The sequence below is a fragment of the Falco naumanni genome, chromosome 12 (genome assembly GCF_017639655.2).
Source record: "Falco naumanni isolate bFalNau1 chromosome 12, bFalNau1.pat, whole genome shotgun sequence".
NCBI lineage: Eukaryota > Metazoa > Chordata > Aves > Falconiformes > Falconidae > Falco > Falco naumanni.
Window position 1 is genome coordinate 12,592,625 of NC_054065.1, and position 18,111 is coordinate 12,610,735.

Below are 18,111 nucleotides of genomic sequence, written 5' to 3' on the forward strand. Positions count from 1 at the left end.
CTAGAGGCTGTTTCATTTTGTCCTCTAGGTGACCAAGAGGCACATTTTCTTTGACACTAGGTAGCAAATGCTACTAGGACACCTACCTAGCCAGCAAGCAAAATAATAGTAAAAACTAAGTAAAATGAAACACCTGAGCTGCCACAAATTATTTCACTCCAAGATTCAGGCTGAAAGCCTCAAATGGAAGCTGCCAAGTCAAAATGTTAGGCTCCAAGCTCAGGCAGCAACTGAAACTAAGACGAAAGTCAGAAACAACAGCATCCATACAGGATGAAGGCAACTTACAGTTGAAGAAGGCATTGAAGTCCTCATCACTGTCAAAATCAAAGCGGGAGTATTCACAGCTGGGGCTGTCTGTTTTAGAGGGAAAGCCCACCTGGAGACAGAGCAGACAAGGTCAGGAAGGAAGAGAAGACACCCATCACAGCTAACACCAGGTTCAAGGAGATGAAGACTAAAGGCAAGGAGCAGACATTAAAATACTGATAGAGCCATTTGCTCAGCAGCCTGGAGATCATGGCAGACAATAAAAATGCAGCGTCTCCCCCAGGATCCACAGGCCACGTTAACCTAGGCACCTTCTCATACCTGTCTGGCTGCAGCTCCCACATACCTTCACTAGGTTGGTCATAGATGCACGGAGATACTTAGGAATCATAGCCAGCAACAAGGGGTCACGAGACAGAACTTCATGCCTGAAGAGGGCTCCCCATGTGATCTGGGTGGAAGAGCGTAGAAACTGGAGGGAGAAGAGAGAAAAGGATTTCAGTGCTAGAATCTTTACTGCTAACATTAAGTGTTTCTATTAGAAGGCAAAAGCAAATTACAGTGGCTATTTGCTTGAGGCCAAGACACCTTGCAGGCACAACCCAAACTTCCAGAACACCGAAAGTAAATACTAGGGCTGACTGCAAATTCTGCACTTTCTACTCAGGACCTCTGCATCACACGCTGTTCCTAATTCAGTGGTAAGTAACGCAGGAGAAACCCCTCTGCCTTCCAGGTCTTCAGCTGAAATGGAGAGCCTGGAAAGCAGTGTTTGGCAGCTGAAGTTCTGCCATCTTCTATAGGCTTCACTCAGTTACACATTCATGCATTCTTACACAGATATACATATGACTTTCAGCCCTTTACATACCTGACTGGGATGGGTTGTGAAAGCTAAAAATGAGTCAAGGTATTTTCCAAAGTTGGCTGGTGTTTCCACATCAGAATCTGAGCCCTATTAGGAAGACAAACAATTTCAGACAAAATACTAACTCTCAGTCATGCTGGGCTCACAAGTGGTATTTGTGTAGCAGCACCAAGGCCAGAGACTGTACAGGAGCAGAGACAAAACCACTGAACAACTGGTTTTTTTTCTGAAACCAGCACAGCCTGAGCAACAGCAAGTTCTGCTGACCAGCCTGGGGGTGCTGAAGACAGCACTACCCGCATTCAAGAGGAAAGGGTGACTTCTCAGATAGTGCAGTTCTGGCGAAACCACATTCATAACTGCTGCTGCCATGAGTCACAACGTTACTCCTACTGGGTCAAGCTCAGCCAGCAGTACCGAAGTGGAACTTGCAACTGTGGAATTTCACAAGCAAATACACCCAGATATTTCACTCTCCAAATGTTTCCTGCATTTAATGTATGGACATCTCTTACCAATGACTTTCTGGGAATTTTGTCAGGAACTTAAAAAGTTTTGCACAGAGCCACAAATTCAAGGCTTTGCTGCTCCTTGCTAACCATATGACCTGGTGCCCTCAAGATCCCCGTTCTGGAGCTGTACAGCTCAGCGCTGCCTCTCCTGAGTGAATCTCTATGAGAACTCAAATCCCCATCTCATTACTTCAACACCGACTAACAGCTCCCACTGCTATCAGCAAGTGAAGTCACTGAAAGTAGTAACACTCTTTGTTTGCTGTCCATTCCTTTTAGGGATAAATTCTCAAACATGGGTTGTTGTTTTTTTTTTTTCTTTCCCTCCCTGTGAGAATTTACTTTGCTCTATCACTAGCACAGGCTGGCTGCCTCAGTCTCCCCATGAACAGCATCTCTGGGAAAGCCTGCCTTCTTTACTGTAGAAGCACTGTGCTGAACGGAGGGAGTGGAAATTCAACAACCAGCGTAGCATGCAAAGTATCAGTGTGCAACTTCATCTCAACATTGACACAAAGCATCGGAGAGATGAACAGCAGGAACAAAAACTGTTTCTTCCTTCAGCTTAGGAGAATCTTGGTAGAATAACAAACAGGGATACTCTCTGAATTATTTTTAATATGGAAATTTAAAAGGCTTCCAATACAACAGTAATTTCCTGGAGTAGCTTTTCCTGTGGCAGCAGACAGCAAGAAACAGCCAATTTTCAACAAAGCCTCAGCATTTTACAGAGGTTATAGGAGATGATTCTTGAAGACAACAGAGGCATGGAATCAGTCAGGGTCCCTCATTCTACGTTCCTATGACTTGACAGGATAGTCATCCCACTTACAAGCAGAGCCATTTCTGCCTTTTCCAAACATGTGGAGAGCACCCTATGGCTACCACATGTGCAGAGAGAAATCTGGTGCTACCTTACATCAGGGTCACCTCACCCCCAGCCCTAAAAACTAGCCTTGCCAGGGCTGCTGCTGGTATTAGTAGAGACTTACTAGCAACGCACATAGCTGGCTGCCCAACGCGCACAGAACTTGGCAAAGTCTCTTCAAGAACACATAGTGCTTCTCCACCAGGCCTTCTCCATCTGCTGTCCTGGGAATGAGGGGAGGGGGAAAAACAGGATCACAGTTACTCGCGCTGCTAACAGCGCACTGCTATCCAACTTGCAGATAAAAAGAGGACTAGAGCATTTTGATTTTATTGCAGTGGGACTTTATTTGCTATGATCATGAATTACTGCTTTATTGGCTTCTAGAAACTCTCTGAAAAGAGTCCCTCCTGATCAGTTCCAGGCTAAAAAAGAAAGCTGGGAAAGTGGTGATATTTACACCACTTTGTCTTTCAATTACAGGACTTGAAAAAACTTGCAGTTTTTCAGGTTTTGGAAAAGAAACAGCAGTTTTGTTTTCTTCTAATCCAGTCCCAGCTTCCTGCAGTTAAGCAGCAATCTCTTTTGCAAGTCACATCTACAAAGCCATTCATATGCAGTTTTGTGTGAAATTACAGCAGCAGGATGGTACTCACTGGGCAGCAGAGAGAATGTAGTGCATGGCAACATCTCCAAACAAGACCATCAGAGGCTTCCGATCCTCCAGCTTACCCTATGAGTAAAATATGCCAAATGCCTCAATTAGAACACAACTATTCCCATCTGCAAGTGAGATTAGGAGATCCTCAGTTGTCCTTCCATCTGGGGAGGGGCTTACAGTCCACAAATGACTTCAGTAAAAACTTGCCAAAAAATCGAAGATATTCCTGATCCCCAAGCAATCCCACCACAGGAACTTTAAATCAAAAAAACTGATACTGAGACATGAACTCTTCTTCACACCACACTGGCTAGTTACTTAGAGGCAGCTGATAAACGCTCAGCCTTGACACTAAGCTGCTTGTGAATGTATGGGTCAAATCACTTGTTTAAATCTTACTGTCATTTCTCTGAGCTGCCAGATGACACAGTTGGTGACAATATTTCCCACTTTACAGTTGTGGAATGTTGGGGGGGAAGAAGGTCAATGGGTATCTCCAACTTCAAAACTGTGCAGAGAAGTGAGCACAGAAATCGGAGTGGGTTCCAACAGCTAATGTATGTATTGTGCTGACATGACATTGACACCAAATATCATTAACACATGCAGCCAAATTTGAATTCTGTTTCTTAAATGAAAGGACAAAGATATCATTCTGAAGAATCATATAGAACAGGAGGAAAACAAAGGGGATCAAGAGGAGCTGAGGAGGAAGAACTCACTTTCCTGCTGACAGCAATCAGAAGACACTCTGCTGCTCCTATTTGGAGCTCAGGCTCATTTAGGAGCAGACATAACATCTCCAAGAGCTTGCAGTTGTCTGCTGTGATGTGGCTCAGGGCCACCCAGTCAATGTAGCCAGCCAAGGTGTTGAGTGCTGCTATTCCCACGCGGCAGTTTGCCTGGGCCTGTGAAGGGGGAGGAGGCAAGGGGTCAGAGCCAGAGAGAAACACCAGTTCCCATCTAAAGCTGTCCACTCCCTGGAAGAACAGTACCAGGAACCACCCTGAGAGAGTGAGAGACTTGGACCCTTCTGCTGCCACCCCTCACTTCTCTCTTCTTAAGCAGTTTGTATTATGGGTGAACAAATCCATCTGTAAATGAGAACTGCAGGTAATATACTCCAGAGCCTGGGAAAAGCCTAGTTCTAAGAAATCTTGGTCTTAAGAATGACTAATGCACTAACTCCCATATAGCTCCACTCACCTTTGGCTCCTGAGCCAGGTCAGTCTTCTGGAAAAGAAAACAAGAGATGGTAAGCAAGCAGCTACAACACATACTTCCACTCAGCCACAGCTGGACAGGCTTATTTTCGAGAATGCAGCCAGAAGCAGGTTCACAGAACAGCTGCCTAGTGAAAGAGGCTGCAACACAGTCCCCCGCTCAGGACATGTCTGCAGCCATCATAACCACCTCCACAGCCCTCTGGCAGGTAAGGCAACAGGACTTTGAATTGCAAGTTAAGCCACAATTTCCTTCTCATCCAAAAGATGACACTCCAGTCAGCAGGCACCAGGGAGACACAGAGGACAAGAAGGAAAGGCATTTCAATGCTTCCTGGAAGCTTCCAGGAAAGAAACTTTTAACCTTTTAGAGCATCTTGCATCCAAAAGCCAGACTCTGAAAGATGCTGGTGGCTTTTATGTACTGTGATTGACATCTGAAAAGGGTAAGTGATTTGTCCATGGTTAGAAAGGCAGCTGGAGAGAGAGCTGGGGCAAAAGCTTACAGCCTGACTCCCAGTTCCAAACACTTAACAGCAGCAACACGCTGCTTGCACCATCTTTTTGGCTAATGCAAATGAGTCCCTCAGACACTCAGGTTCAATTTGTTTGCCAGTTGCAAAGACACACCACAAGCATTTCTTTCCACTGCAAGGTTTTGGTTTGGAAATTCTGTCCATCAATGTGTTCACACAGCGATTTTAGGTTAATCTGGTTGTGTCCCAAACATTTAACAATGAGCCACCATAACAGAACTGCATACTTATAAGCACTGCAGATAATTATGGTCTCGGGGAACTGTCCCTCATCTCCCCCAGTCTCAGTGTGCAGACAGGTAACTGAACACCCAACCCTCAGAATTTACCCTGTGCACAAACATCCCAAAGATCTGCTAACCTGTGGAGTGGTGAGGGCTTCTTGTTCCTGGGGTGCTCCAACCTTGCCAATCAGAAAGATTCCACCGTTAGCAGAAGCAGCCACACTTCAGAGCCTCAAACACTGAAATTCAAACCTTACCTGGAAATGCATTTCAACCAGACTACAAAATGCACCAGGGTCTCCCACCCACCACCATGAACTGCACAGAGAACTGTCTGCTCTACAGGTGGGTTTGTTCAGCCTGTCAGTGCATCAGGAAAATGAACAGAAGTCAGGTAGGAGAGGGTTTTTCATTGCCTCCCAGTTTCACATTTAGTGTAACTCTGGATTTTAATTCGCAAAAAAAAAAAGAACAAGAGAGACAGCTAAGCAACTTATTTCTAGATTGGTTTCTCAATTGTGCTTCACTTCCAAATCCACTTCCTCCTCACACGAACAGACAGGGGTAGAGGCTTGCCTTCACCATCCATCTTGACCAACCTGCGCAACTCTGACTTTAGGTAAGAGTTCAGGGAAGTCTCTTTACACAAAAAGGAAGAGCATTCCTCACCGTAACTTGACAAAAAGGGCTTCCTGACCCGAGCTCTCAGTGAAAAGGACCAGAGAGGCCCAGATGCAATGCTGAGGTATCAAGAACTCATGCATTTTGGTGCATCACCACAAAGACACCACTGCAGCATAAGAGAGCAGACGTGAGCCCAGGACAGCATCTCTTTACCACTGCGTGTTACATGAACTCCCCCAAACCTCTAGCCGTTTCTGCCACAACCACACCTTTGTTTTGCTAAGCTGTACACCCGTAGTGTCAGCAGAGCATTCCAACAGTATGGATGAGGCATGCATCTGCTCAAGCCATTTACACTAGCAAATGCGAAATACCAACACTAAGCCTGTCAACCTCGTGTGTTCAGTTCCTCTGATGAGCACTGGCTTACCAGGCCACAGCAGATCCCTACCTCACAGCGACAGCAACAGATTTCAGACAGTTTCTGCACTTGCTTCCCCAACAACTTGTGAGTTGTATCCCAATTCCTAAACACCTCCAGCACTGACTGAACCCAAGGAAAGGAGACTCTTACCATGCGTCTGTACTTGTTGACATTCTGCTGGAGGGTAGTTAGCAGGAAGCTGAAGATCTTCTCCATATTCTGGGTGAGGGTTTGCTGGATATCTCGTCGCCGCTGGGTAGGCAGAGTTTGAAAAGTCACCACATCCTCTGCCAAACGTAGGAGGATGAACATCACCAGTTCCGTCTGAGTTTCCTGATGTCCCAAAATGAAATACTCTCCATCAGTACAGTTCAAACATTAAAATCTTTGGAGGCTACCTCAAAGATGCAGAGAGAAAGTGAGCACGCACAAAGACACAAGTCACGCCTTCAGAAAACAAGACAGGAGGATGGCCCTCTCTCTGCTAAAACTACCTCTGAGAGTAACTTAATCTTACAGGGATTTTTTGAGTGCATCATCAGCCCGTCTCACCTGACCACGAGTGAGTTAGGCTTTCCTCAGGATGATGGAAGACTGAAACCCATACCATGAGCAAGCAGAAGAGAACAGACAGGTGTATTTCATACCCCTTGCTTGGAGAGGGTATCCAGCTCCTTTAGCATGTCAGGCCAGTGCTGAGGCCATTCACGCTTGATCATCTCCACCACAATGCGAGACAGAACATCCTTAATGTGACTTTCCTCCTCCAGAATACTTTGAGTCCCCTGTGGCAGAAGAGGGGCAGAGATATACAAAACAGCGAACACCAGACATTTATAATTCTGACCTGGGAAGCACAGTTGTTGTGAATATTCTAAACCACATGAAATAAAACCAACAAAACACAACACTGGAAAACTGGGTCGCTCTTCATCCCAACTACCTTCCCAAGCACCTATACCTAGTGAACTCTGGGAGCAAAAGGGATTTTCCTCAGAAGGTCATTTGGTCATGAGAGCAGTGACAGCAATAGAGAAAACACAACCAAGATAATGATGTCATTATCTTGCAAAGGATAAGAATATCCATATTTACTGAATTCCTTCCCAAGAAAAATTGCCTTATCTATATGTTATATGAGCCTCACAACTTCCTGCCATGTGAGGTGACATGGTTATTGACCTGACTACAAGCCGGAGACAAGCACTGGAAAAAACAGGGTTGCACAGCAAGAAAGTAATGAAATGCAGAACTGAATTCAGGTCCTCTGTGCTAATTAATGGAGTCTTTTTTTCCTTTCGTTCCCACTTCCTATCTCCAAGTGAAAGAATCATGTTTCAGAGAACAGTCTGGTGTAGAATGTACTTACACTGGATATGAGGCCCATGACATTGTTTTTTAGATACACTTTTTCTAGGCGAGGCATATTGTTCCAGCGGAACCTGTTTGAAAGAGTTGGAGGGGGGGAAAAAAAAAAAAAAGGACACCAAATCAAAACATTTATAGAGATATCTGACTTGATTCTTAATGAACCATCTAGAGAAAGACACTACAGCTCACTGACTCTGCCAGCACCCAATCCCTTAATGAAAAGGCTGAGTAAAAACTGCTGCTGGAAAATGGGCGTGCACTACTGAAGTCAACAGACATGAGAAGCAGCAGCAAAAGCACAAAGCATCAGGTCTGTAGAGGCGGCAGAGAGAATCTCAGAACTGAACTAATACAAAGCCTCTTTGTTAGCATGAGGCTAATGACAGAGAACACTGCAAAGACCTGCTGATAACCCTGCACGCTTATTTACGTCTTGCAACGTTAATGTGCCTCAGAGCTTGGTGAATTAACCTTCCCCATCTGCCTGAAAGCAGCTTTCTCCTTTCATACAGGAGAGAAACAGAGGGGGACAGCAACTGCCCTCTGCTGCAGAACAGACCCTCCGAGTCCTGAAAGTGTCTCCCTGGAGCAGGAGATGCCGAACGAACGGGAGCAGAGCCCACGCCAGCGGCTGCGTGGCAGCGGGCCGGCACCCTTCCCCAGCACCGGGCAGCAGCCGAGCTGCCGTACTTGACCACATGCTCCAGGATCTGCAGGCCGAAGTGCCGGACGATGGCCGTCTGCGTCTTCTCCGCCAGCTTCAGCCCGCAGGGCACGCAGATGGGACACTTCTCCTTGAACTCCTCGCAGAACTGGGAAAGGACCGGGGAGACGCAGTTAAAACACAGGAGCGGCCACGGGGCGGCCAAGGGGCAGCCCCTGCCCCTCAGGGAGCACGTCGGGGGCGGGGGGGAGCGACCCCCTCAGCGCCGCGCAGGCGCAGCCCCCGCCGCCTTCCCCCGCCTGCCGCCGCCGCCTCCCAGCGCCTGAGGGGCCGCCCGGGGCCGGGCCGCGCCCCCCGAGCCCGCCGGGCCGGACGGGCCCCGGGACCGTGCGGCCGGGGCGCCCGCGTGGCCGCCGCCCGGCGCCTCCCCTCACCCGGCCGCGCGTACCTTGAGCGCCTCCAGGCGGTAGCGCTGCGTGGAGGCCGGGTCCATGATCACCGTCACCGCCTTCACCAGCTGCTCGCAGAGGCTGCTCACCTGCTCGGCGGACATGGCTGCGGCGGCGGCCCCCGCGCCAGCGGCCACCGACGGGCGAGAGGAAGGGGCGGCCGGCACGCGGCGCAGGCGCGGCCCCCGCGGTGCTGTGCGCATGCGCGGCGGGAGGGGCTGGCGGGGACGGCGCGTGCGCCGCCCCCCCCCCCGGCGAGAACTACGGCTCCCGGCGTGCCCCGCGGCTCCCGGCGGGCGGGGCGGGCGGTCCCGCACTGGGGCGCTCAGTCGGTCCGTCGGCGGGCGGCGTCGCTGGGATGTCGCGGGGCCGGGAGCGCGTGGTGGCCCTGGTGGACATGGACTGCTTCTTCATGCAGGTGGAGCAGCGCCTCGACCCGCAGCTGCGCGGCCGGCCCTGCGCCGTGGTGCAGTACACCCAGTGGCAGGGCGGCGGGTAGGTGCCGCCGGCGGCCCCGGCCCCTCGCACCCCTCCGGCGGGGCCGCGCCCGCACCGCACCGCCTTCCGTGTCTTGCAGGATCATCGCGGTGAGCTACGAGGCGCGCGCCTTCGGCGTGTCCCGCGGGATGTGGGCGACGGAGGCGCGGGCGCTGTGCCCCGAGCTGGCGCTGGCGCGGGTGCCCCAGGCGCGGGGCAAGGCCGACCTCACCCGGTGAGCGGGGCCGGGGGCCGGGGCGGCGGCGGGGTCCGCCTGGCGGGGGGCGCCGCCTGAGCCGTGCCCGCCGCCCCCCGGGCAGGTACCGGGAGGCCAGCGCGGAGGTGATGCAGGTGCTGTCGCGGTTCGCCGCCATCGAGCGGGCCAGCATCGACGAGGCGTACCTGGACCTGACGGGCAGCGCGCGGGAGCGGCTGCGGGCGCTGCGGGGGCGCCCCCTGGCGGCTGCGCTGCTGCCCACCACCTTCGTGCAGGGGCTGCCCGACGACCCCGGCCCCCAGCCCGGCGGGAAGGGTACGCACCGCCCCGGCCCCCAGCCCGGCGGGAAGGGTACGCACCGCCCCGGACCCGCTGGCCCCGCGGGGCTGGGGCCGCCGGCGCTTTGCACACCGCGGCGGGGCGGCTGGAACCGCTTTGCTTTGGGGCCGCGCTGCGAGCTATGAGCCCGGTGCAGCCGCCCCCGGACCCTCTCTGCTGTTCCTCTCCCGCTCCCTGTGTGCCCACAGCGGCGGAGGGCAGGCTGCTTTATCCCCCCCGAAGCAAGACCACGGTAAATGGGGGCTGTGTTTTCCCCAGCGAGTGGCTTCTAAGGCGCCTGCTTCCCGTCCTTGCTGCTGGCAGGCAGCTACAGAAGCATGTGGCTGTTGGCTGAGACTGGCCCATGCTGCCAGCCCACTCGCTGGGCTCTGCAAGCATCGCCCGTGTTGATCCCCTTTGTGTCCCTTTTCTAGAGGAGCTGCGGCAACGTGGCTTGCATGAGTGGCTGGCATCTCTGTCCTTCGATAACCCTGATTGCCCTGACCTGCAGCTGACGATGGGTGCAGTCATTGTGGAAGAAATAAGGGTAGCTGTAGAAGCAGCCACAGGATTCAAGTGTTCAGCTGGGATTTCGCACAACAAGGTACATGTGTAACATGTCAGCTTCATTTCTTCTGAGTAGCAGAGTCAGAATGTGCTGTAGACACTCTCCTACACACTCTTCCAAGTCTGCCGTAGATCGACCGAGTGGGGAATGCAGCCATGTGTGAGCACACCTTCAGGGAAATTATCAGACATGTGAGAAGGGGAGGAGTTCTTTTCCCGGAGATGTGGCCTATGCAGTCAGCATTCAAATTTACTGCCTGGATTCTTGATGTACCCTAATGAGTTAGCTCGCTAGGAAGAAAAGAGTTTTAAGTCCCCCAGGAAAGTTTTCATCAGGAAAAAATGAGAGCTTACAGCAGGTAACCTCTACCATGAATTTTAAGCAACAGCAGCTGTAGCCAGGGAATGGTTTTTACTGACCCAAGTTCCCAGTGACCTGGGGAAAGAAGAACGTCAGTTTGAGGCACTGAGGTGAGTCGGGTCACTCTTCCTCTTTCTGGTCGATCAGTCTTTACCCCTGCTAGCAGACTGCGCTTTGGGTGATGCTCAGCGAGCTGCTGAGAGTAGCCACAGGCGTGGTTCATGCATGACAGCAGCTGCAGAAACAAACGGACTTTGATGCTGCAGTTATAGAAGATTTCCTGCTGGATGAAGTGCAGGGTGGTTTACTGAGAGCAGCTAGCACTCGTTTTGTTCTTTGCAGATAAGGTTTGCACCTGCAGAGGTCAGCTGGCTGTGGAAGCACTGTAGCATGTTCTGCACAGCCATATGTCAGCCCTGGTAATCTCTGCACTGCGCTTGCTGGTATAGATATATACAGTTCTTCAGAGACAGCACAGTACATCACAATTTCCTTACTCCCTCAAAAAAAAAAGTGCTAGGATCCTGTTCCAGCATGTGCAGATTAGAGGTGTCAGAAAAAGTGATTTTTTTTTCTCGCCATGAAATCTTAGTGATTGGTTCATCTTGCGGCACTTCACTGTATGAACAGTGTGGGTAAACTTAGAGTCTCCAGTGAAACAATAACAACAATGGGACATCTGGAAAATGACTGGATATGAAAAGTTGAAGGAAAGGCATCTACTTTGACTAAAAAAGAGGGAGAATGTATGTAAGTCTGTAAAACAGGCTGTTAATAAAGATCATAGCTCAATAGGCAGGAAAGAAGTTTTGCTTACAGGATGTGTGGTAAAGCAGTGAAAGAGGAAATTATTAGACTCGTTAAAAAAAACCCCAACAAACAAACATCTAGCTGAACATATTTCAAGCTGGTCTGTATTCTTGATCCTGTGGTAGATCAAGAGTGGGAGGGGAAGCTGTACAGCAGAGAGGCTAGGGAACATCCCTTCCAGGCTAGCAATTCTGTGTTTTGCAGATTTACTTCTGCAGCGCTATGCTGCTGTGGACCTCGCAGAGAGAAGATTAAAATAGTGACACTGAGAAAAAGCAAGAAAAACACAGAAGATGGAGCAAGACAGTGAGAGAAATAGCCTGGGGAGGATTATGGGGAAGCTGTGGAAGCTGTAGCATGCTTGCCTGATGGAAAACTAAGCCAGCCAGAACAGGTCATAGATCCAGATCCCCTAGCTGCCTGGAGCAGAGCTAAAAGTCTGGAAGCAGCAGTGCTTTCAGGGTACCCAGCCAGTGCGTGCCGAGTCCCAAGGTGGGTGCTACCTGAGAGCAAGCAACGGTGCACCCTGCATGTCCCTCCTAGCAGCTATTCCAGAGGCAGCTCTTAGAGGTGATACAGCACAAGCCATTAGGTATTCTCACAATGAAGCCAGTGCAAAGTTTGTAATAACAGGGTTTACACCCTCTTCTGTGTTACAGACGCTGGCAAAACTGGCCTGTGGGTTAAACAAGCCCAACCGCCAGACACTAGTATCTTCGCGATTTGTCCCACAGCTCTTCAGCCAACTGCCCATCGGCAATATGTAAGTACTGGGGAGCTGCCTGCTTGTGTGCTGCTTGGGGCTTGGGCTGAGCTGCTCTGTGGCAAGGACATTTATTGGAAACGTCCTTCCAATTCCACAACCCAGGCTTTTATCAGGAAGAGAGCCCTGTTTGTCTTCATTGTTGTAGTACTTGTTCCTGTTGGCTTGCCATCATTGCTTGTGTGAGCAGAACTAAAGTGACTTGGGGGTAGAAAACTGCTCCTGGCCACCTCAGCAGAGAGCAATTTGATGGTAATTGATAGCAGCCAGCAAAAAGACTTTCAACTCTGCAGTAACTGCTCATCAGTGCTTGTAAGAAATGGAGAGGAAAGCCTGCCAGTAATCAATCCCTCACAGCTATGACAGACAGCTGAGGAGCAGGCTTGAGAGCTGCAAGCCCTGCCAGTGAAGGGACCACACACAAAAAGCCCACCAGCATCCTGTGGGCAGCCTTTCCTTGGGTACAGCTGTGCTCAAGATGACTGCTAGGGCGCATAGGTATAAGCCAGGGGCAACTGCAGGACAGGAGACTGTAAGCTGGGCTCCCAGAGAGCAGATGTGGTTTGGTTTTGAGCATCCACACTGTGCACAAGTCCTTTTTCTAGCATAGGGAAGAGTTACCAGCATCGCTGCTCCAGAGCAATGGATCCCTGGTCCTGCTCTCCAGACCTGCACTGCTGCTCTCTGCCTTCAGTGTCTCACTAGGGGTGGAGAGGGGTGTGTGTGGGAAAAGGTTCTGTCTGTGTAGGAGGAAGCAGGGAGCATGTAAGGCATTCTTCAGAGTATGGTTTAGGATCATGTTTTGAAGGTGGAGCTAAGGGAGAAGCACTGAAACTGGGTGAGCCAAGGAACAGGTCCCACTTCAACTCCTATCTGTCCTACTATGAGCAGAAGAACTGTTGTACCCCAAGTGTTCCCTTTTGTCCTGCTAGTTCCTGACTGCTTCTAGCTGTCATGATCTAGGGATAGCTGCTGCAAGAAGACTTGATATAATCCTCACATGATGCTTCATTTGTGTTTTCTCTTTTTCTTTCTTTTTCTGCTGTAGCCGTAACCTGGGAGGCAAGCTTGGCACTGCCATCACAGACATCCTGGGAGTAGAGTACATTGGGCAGCTGACACAGTACAGTGAGACAGAGCTCCAGACCCACTTTGGAGACAAAACTGGGTAATGATAAACCACTCACCACAACGTGACTCTTGGCAGGAACTGAGACTTCCTTTCGGTCACAGGTTGTTCTGCCGTGATTAGGAAGGTTGGAAGGTAAAACTTCAGTGACGCCTTTGAGAAACATTGGACTGGCAGGCCACAAACAGGTGTTCGGTCTTGAGTGCTCCCAGGCACCCTCCGCAGGATAATGTTTTGCCTGTCAGCCAGTTCCTCTGCTTTCCTCTAGTGTCTTAAGGATGGGGCCAAGCTGTGGAAGGGCTCCCTGCAGGCTGGGAAGGAGGCAGGCTTGACAGTCTCATTACAGAGGAAATTACAAGGCTGGACTGGAGCCTGAAACACCACTTCTGGGCCCAGAGCAGCGGTTGGGGTGCCGTGCAGACCAGTGAACTGTTGCCACTTCAGGAGAAGAGGCGGAGAACTTGTGCCAACAGGCAGTTGTGGCCTGAAGGAAGCCTGCCTGTTTGGCTGCGGCTGCAGCAAGAGTCAGAGCTTGCACAGAGCTGAAAGCATGGTTCAGCAGAAGGCTGACTTGCTGCCCAGTGATGCCTGCCTGTCTGTGGCAGCCTTCACCTCATGCTTCCTCTGTGACTTTCAGGTCCTGGCTCTATGACTTGTGCAGGGGAATTGAAGAGGAACCTGTCAAAAACCGGTACCTGCCCCAGTCCATTGGCTGCAGCAAGAACTTCCCTGGGAGGACAGCCCTGGCCACGCAGAAGGAGGTAGGAGAAGCTCACATGTAGCAGAAGGCTTTGACACTTGCAATGGAGAAGATGAGAACACTAAAAGCTGAGAATAACTCGCAAAACTGCTGCTTTTGTGTGTCACCGTGCCCTAAAACCCAGCCAAGGGTCTCAGTAGGGGGAGGTGGTTTGGCCCCCAGAAATTAGGGAAATACCCGTTTGACAGAAATGTATTGACAAACTCCTGCACAAAGGAGTCAAACATTGTTGTAATTTCCACAAGCAAAACCGTGGGCGTGCTGTTCAGAAGGTATTTATGGTGCCAAGCTTCAAGGGCTTTGTTGCTAGAAAGAAGGTAACTAGTCCAAAGAAAGAGAGAGGATGCACCTTACCTGTTAGCTGGGGAAGGGCTCCCACAGAGCTGTAGGGAGATGCAAAGAGAGATCCAGGGCAGGGAACTCGGATTATTTGGCGAAGTCTAGTAGTAGGGCTGCAGGGCTTGTATCTGCAGTGCCTTGTCTCCACTTGAATCCTCATCTGGGCTGATTTCTCCAGGAGTACTCCAGATACAGGGCCTGTAGTCTGTGCCCATTCCAGTCAGATCCCCCTACAGCATTCCTGACGTGCAGAGCATCGCTCTGGCCTGGTGGCAGTGCTGTGACCAGTGGCCCAACCTGTCTGTTACCACTGTTTTGTCCAGGTGCAACACTGGCTCCTGCAGCTGGCCTTGGAGCTGGAATCCAGACTGATCAAGGACAGGAGCCAGGTAAGGAGGGGAAGCACAGGAACCAGCGTTCTCCTTGCTGGCCTTCAGAAGGCCATGCGCTGCATTTGCACCATGAGCTGTTTGCAGGAGGCTGAGGGTGGTGTATGAGGAAATCTGCTGGCCCTCAGATGTGTGCTGAGGTGCCTCAAGCAGAGAGGTGTGCAGGGGCCTGGCCAGGAAGGATGGTTTTGGCCAAGAACACTGCAGGGCTAAAGACAGTCCTTGTCCTGTGCTTTAGGATGCAGGGACCTGCATCTTCATCCTGCCACACTGCTGCTCCCTTCCAAGCCTTTTTGCTGATGCAGTTCTGCCTGTGCTGTGGGCTGTGAGGGGATGCAATACACTCGAATCCAAACGGTAGACTGCAGGCTAGGGTGATAGTAATATGCAAACTTCATTGCTGTTGGGGGGGGGCGTCGGCAAAAAAAGGTGTGCAGCTGCCTTTGAAGGAAAGCAAAGACTTACTGCTTCCCATCCTGTGTGGCGCAGCTGTACAAGCACCGTACAAGCTGTTCTGTATCTCATCCCCTGGAGATCAGGCCAGGCAGGACAAGCTGCCGTCTGTCACACAGCATCTTCAGTAGGTGGTAGCCGTTAGTACAGGGTTCTGGGCAGTGAGACTGTCTCCTCAGCCTTTCCTGCAGATGTCGCTTGAAACACTGCTGCTGCTTCTCTCTGCAGAACCACCGAGTGGCCAAGCAGCTGATGGTGGTCATCCGCATGCAGGGAGACACCCGGGTGTCACGTTTTTGTGCTCTGTCCCGCTATGATGCCCAGAAGATGTGCAACGATGCCTTTGCCCTCATCCAAAACTGCAACGTGGCTGGGGCTCAGCAGGCGGCCTGGTGAGTGTGGGAGAAAGTGGTTCTCATCGCTGTCAGGGGTGGTTCTCCTGCGGGAGGTGCAGGGTGAGCCAGGGACCTGACAGAAAGGAATGAGTGTTACGCCAACTGGCAGGAAAATCGATCCCCAGCACACGCACAGTGGAGCGCAGCGACTTCGCTTGTTAGCAGTAGGACAGCTGTGAAAGGCTGGCCTCTTCTTAGCCCAACATCTGGCAAGACACTTCTGACTTCTGTACGTGGAGCTGATGATTGCTGCTGGTAGCGGGTTGTCCAGATGAAGCAAGGCAGTCCTTGCCCCGCTGGGCCGGAGAAACTAGCTAGGCCTTGCTGTCCTCCCCTAAGGACAAATGTGCTTTTTGGGAGGAGGCTGCTGGGGCAGAAAGGAAAAGCTAAGCTGCACGTATTCAACATTACTGCCCTGCCTTCCTCCTGCTCTGGGGTGAAGGCAAGAAGGTCCTGTCTGTTAGGCTCTGACAATGCTGCTGCTCCCTTAAGGCCCTCTCACCTTGCCTGGGAGTCTCACAGCAGCGATGGCCCATGGTGGGCTGAAAGTCCAGGCTGGCACTGGCTGCCCTGGCTCCAGTGCCCTTTCCTTTGCTCTGGGATGCCGCTCTGGGAAGGAGGCTTTCTGCTCTGCCCGCTGCAGCCTGCTGTGTCTGTGAGACTGTTCTGGAGGTAGCAATGCCAGCATTTTGTCAGAGGAAACTTCTCTTCTGCCCCTTGCCAGATACCCAGACTGCAGCTCCCATCTCCTGCCTGTGAACATAATATATTGCTTAAAGTCTTACCTCAGTGGACTTCTTCCTTCCCAGGCTGGTGTCTGAGCTGATGCTGGTTTATCCTTTGCAGGTCTCCACCACTCATATCGGTGCTTCTCTCAGCAAGCAAGTTCTCAGAGCCTGCCACGCTCCTCTCTGCAGGCATTGCCACCTTCCTGACAGGTGACACCCAGGCTGACGGCACTGCCGCTGGCAGCCAAGACACCGCATCTTCTAGGAGGCCCAGGGTTAAGTTCTTCAGGAGCCCAAGCAAAGAGCTTAGGGAAAAACCAGCTAATGCTATTGAGTCATTCTTCCAAAAGGCAGCAGAAAGGCAGCAGTCACAGACGGCGGCAGCAACCAGCCTGCCCACTGCTACCACTGCGGAGTCACCTGTGCCGAGCTCCCCAGAGCACAGAGAGAGAGATGGCACTGGATTTGCCTCTGTGCAGCGTGACATAGAGTCCCCTGCCAAGCGGAGTCCCAGGGATGGGAGCCCTACTTCTCCTTATACTTCTCCTTACAAGAGGCTTCCCTGTGAGAAGTTGCTGTCTGATGCTACACAAACACCCTTGACTCCACCCAGCTCCAGGACCCTTCTGAAATTAGAGCCAGCTATGGAGGGAAATGAGCAGAATATGCCACCCTCTCCCGAGCTCACCCCGCTCCCTCCTGCCTCGCCAGGGGACCAGCAACGCTGTGAGAAGTGCGGTCAGCTCGTGCTGGTGTGGGAATTCCCAGAGCACATGGACTACCACTTTGCTCTGGAACTGCAAAGCTCCTTCCTGGAACCCAGCGCTCCCACGGCTCCAGCAGCAGCTCCCAACCCAAAGGCTGCAGGTTCCAGGTCTCCTGCCAAGGCAAAGAGCAAGCCCAAGCCTCCAGCAGCATCTAGTGCAAAACGACCCAGAGAAGGTGTGACAAGAACTTTAGATTTTTTCTTTAAGCGCCCACCTCCTTAACTCCTAGCCATGCTGAGAGTTTTTAAATAATCAGTGTTTTTAAATACAAAGTTTTTATACTGCCTGTCAGATTTTAATGCAGAAAAGTCTAATAAATTATCTGTAAGTCTAAGAGGAACTGGAACTTGTGAATTGCGTAAGATGCTGGATGTACCTAGCTTAGCAGGTGGCAGCTAGCTTGCCTCTGCCTGCTCGGTGCTCTCGGAACCTGCGTTGTACTCTCATCTGTGCCTCTTGCCATGGGTATTTCCATGGCATCACTGCTCAGTGACTCTGTTCCTACTGTAAAAGCAGGCAGTGTAAGCACAATGGCTTATCCCAGGGAATCTCTAGCCAAGAGATTCAGTCTCTTGAATCCTTTCCAGCTGCTTAACATGAAGCCTTCACCTCATGGGGATTCTCTGGCTGCAGTTTGCAGGCCTTGCCCTTACTGTACATCTTCTATATGGTAGCTTAGCCCTGTGGTTCCTTCTCCCAGGAAGACTGATTTTTATCTCTGCCCCCACCATCCAAGGATTTTTGTTATAGACAGTCTGGCAATTCCCTCTTTATGACAGTCCATTGAGTGATGCTTATCAGCAGCTCTGGAGTGCGCAAGAAAGATTGCTCCTGCCAAGATCTGAGGAGGTTGGAGCTGCATAGATATGCTTTTTGTTGGGCTTTCTGAAATCTTTGCACCAGTTCCTAATACACTATTGACACACAAAAAGTCTACTTCTAGA

General features: G+C 51.2%; 2 protein-coding genes across 7 annotated transcripts in view; one reads left to right on the forward strand and one right to left on the reverse strand.

The window, feature by feature from the left end:
* Positions 1 to 8,879, reverse strand: part of XPO5 (exportin 5) — a 32,020-nt gene extending 23,141 nt beyond the window's left edge. For 2 of the 6 annotated variants that reach the window (XM_040612310.1, XM_040612307.1), the window contains exons 1-13: positions 8,694 to 8,879; positions 8,272 to 8,393; positions 7,580 to 7,652; positions 6,858 to 6,995; positions 6,361 to 6,543; positions 5,300 to 5,341; positions 4,386 to 4,412; positions 3,902 to 4,087; positions 3,175 to 3,251; positions 2,643 to 2,742; positions 1,142 to 1,225; positions 617 to 742; positions 289 to 379 (exon numbers count right to left, since the gene is read on the reverse strand). In XM_040612310.1, coding sequence (XP_040468244.1) covers positions 289 to 379; positions 617 to 742; positions 1,142 to 1,225; positions 2,643 to 2,742; positions 3,175 to 3,251; positions 3,902 to 4,087; positions 4,386 to 4,412; positions 5,300 to 5,341; positions 6,361 to 6,543; positions 6,858 to 6,995; positions 7,580 to 7,652; positions 8,272 to 8,393; positions 8,694 to 8,798 — 1,354 coding nt within the window. In that variant the 5' untranslated portion in view covers positions 8,799 to 8,879. The remainder of the gene's footprint in view (positions 1 to 288; positions 380 to 616; positions 743 to 1,141; positions 1,226 to 2,642; positions 2,743 to 3,174; positions 3,252 to 3,901; positions 4,088 to 4,385; positions 4,413 to 5,299; positions 5,342 to 6,360; positions 6,544 to 6,857; positions 6,996 to 7,579; positions 7,653 to 8,271; positions 8,394 to 8,693) is intronic. The other 4 variants (XM_040612313.1, XM_040612311.1, XM_040612309.1 and 1 more) reach the window with 3 other exon arrangements.
* Positions 8,880 to 8,999: 120 nt separating this feature from the next.
* Positions 9,000 to 17,501, forward strand: POLH (DNA polymerase eta). The gene is made up of 10 exons (XM_040611424.1): positions 9,000 to 9,189; positions 9,272 to 9,406; positions 9,492 to 9,703; positions 10,141 to 10,310; positions 12,104 to 12,207; positions 13,256 to 13,375; positions 13,974 to 14,097; positions 14,759 to 14,824; positions 15,506 to 15,669; positions 16,519 to 17,501. Exons 1-10 carry the CDS (start codon positions 9,053 to 9,055, stop codon positions 17,387 to 17,389), a joined length of 2,103 nt encoding a protein of 700 aa, XP_040467358.1. The 5' UTR covers positions 9,000 to 9,052; the 3' UTR covers positions 17,390 to 17,501.
* The last annotated feature ends 610 nt before the right edge of the window (positions 17,502 to 18,111 follow it).

Coding starts and splice junctions, on each gene's coding strand:
- POLH (XM_040611424.1), top strand. CDS start 9,053: ATGTCGCGGGGCCGGGAGCGCGTGGTGGCCCTGGTGGACATGGACTGC. Junction 9,704..10,140: donor CCCCCAGCCCGGCGGGAAGG/GTACGCACCGCC, acceptor TCCCTTTTCTAG/AGGAGCTGCGGCAACGTGGC. Junction 12,208..13,255: donor CAACTGCCCATCGGCAATAT/GTAAGTACTGGG, acceptor TTTCTGCTGTAG/CCGTAACCTGGGAGGCAAGC.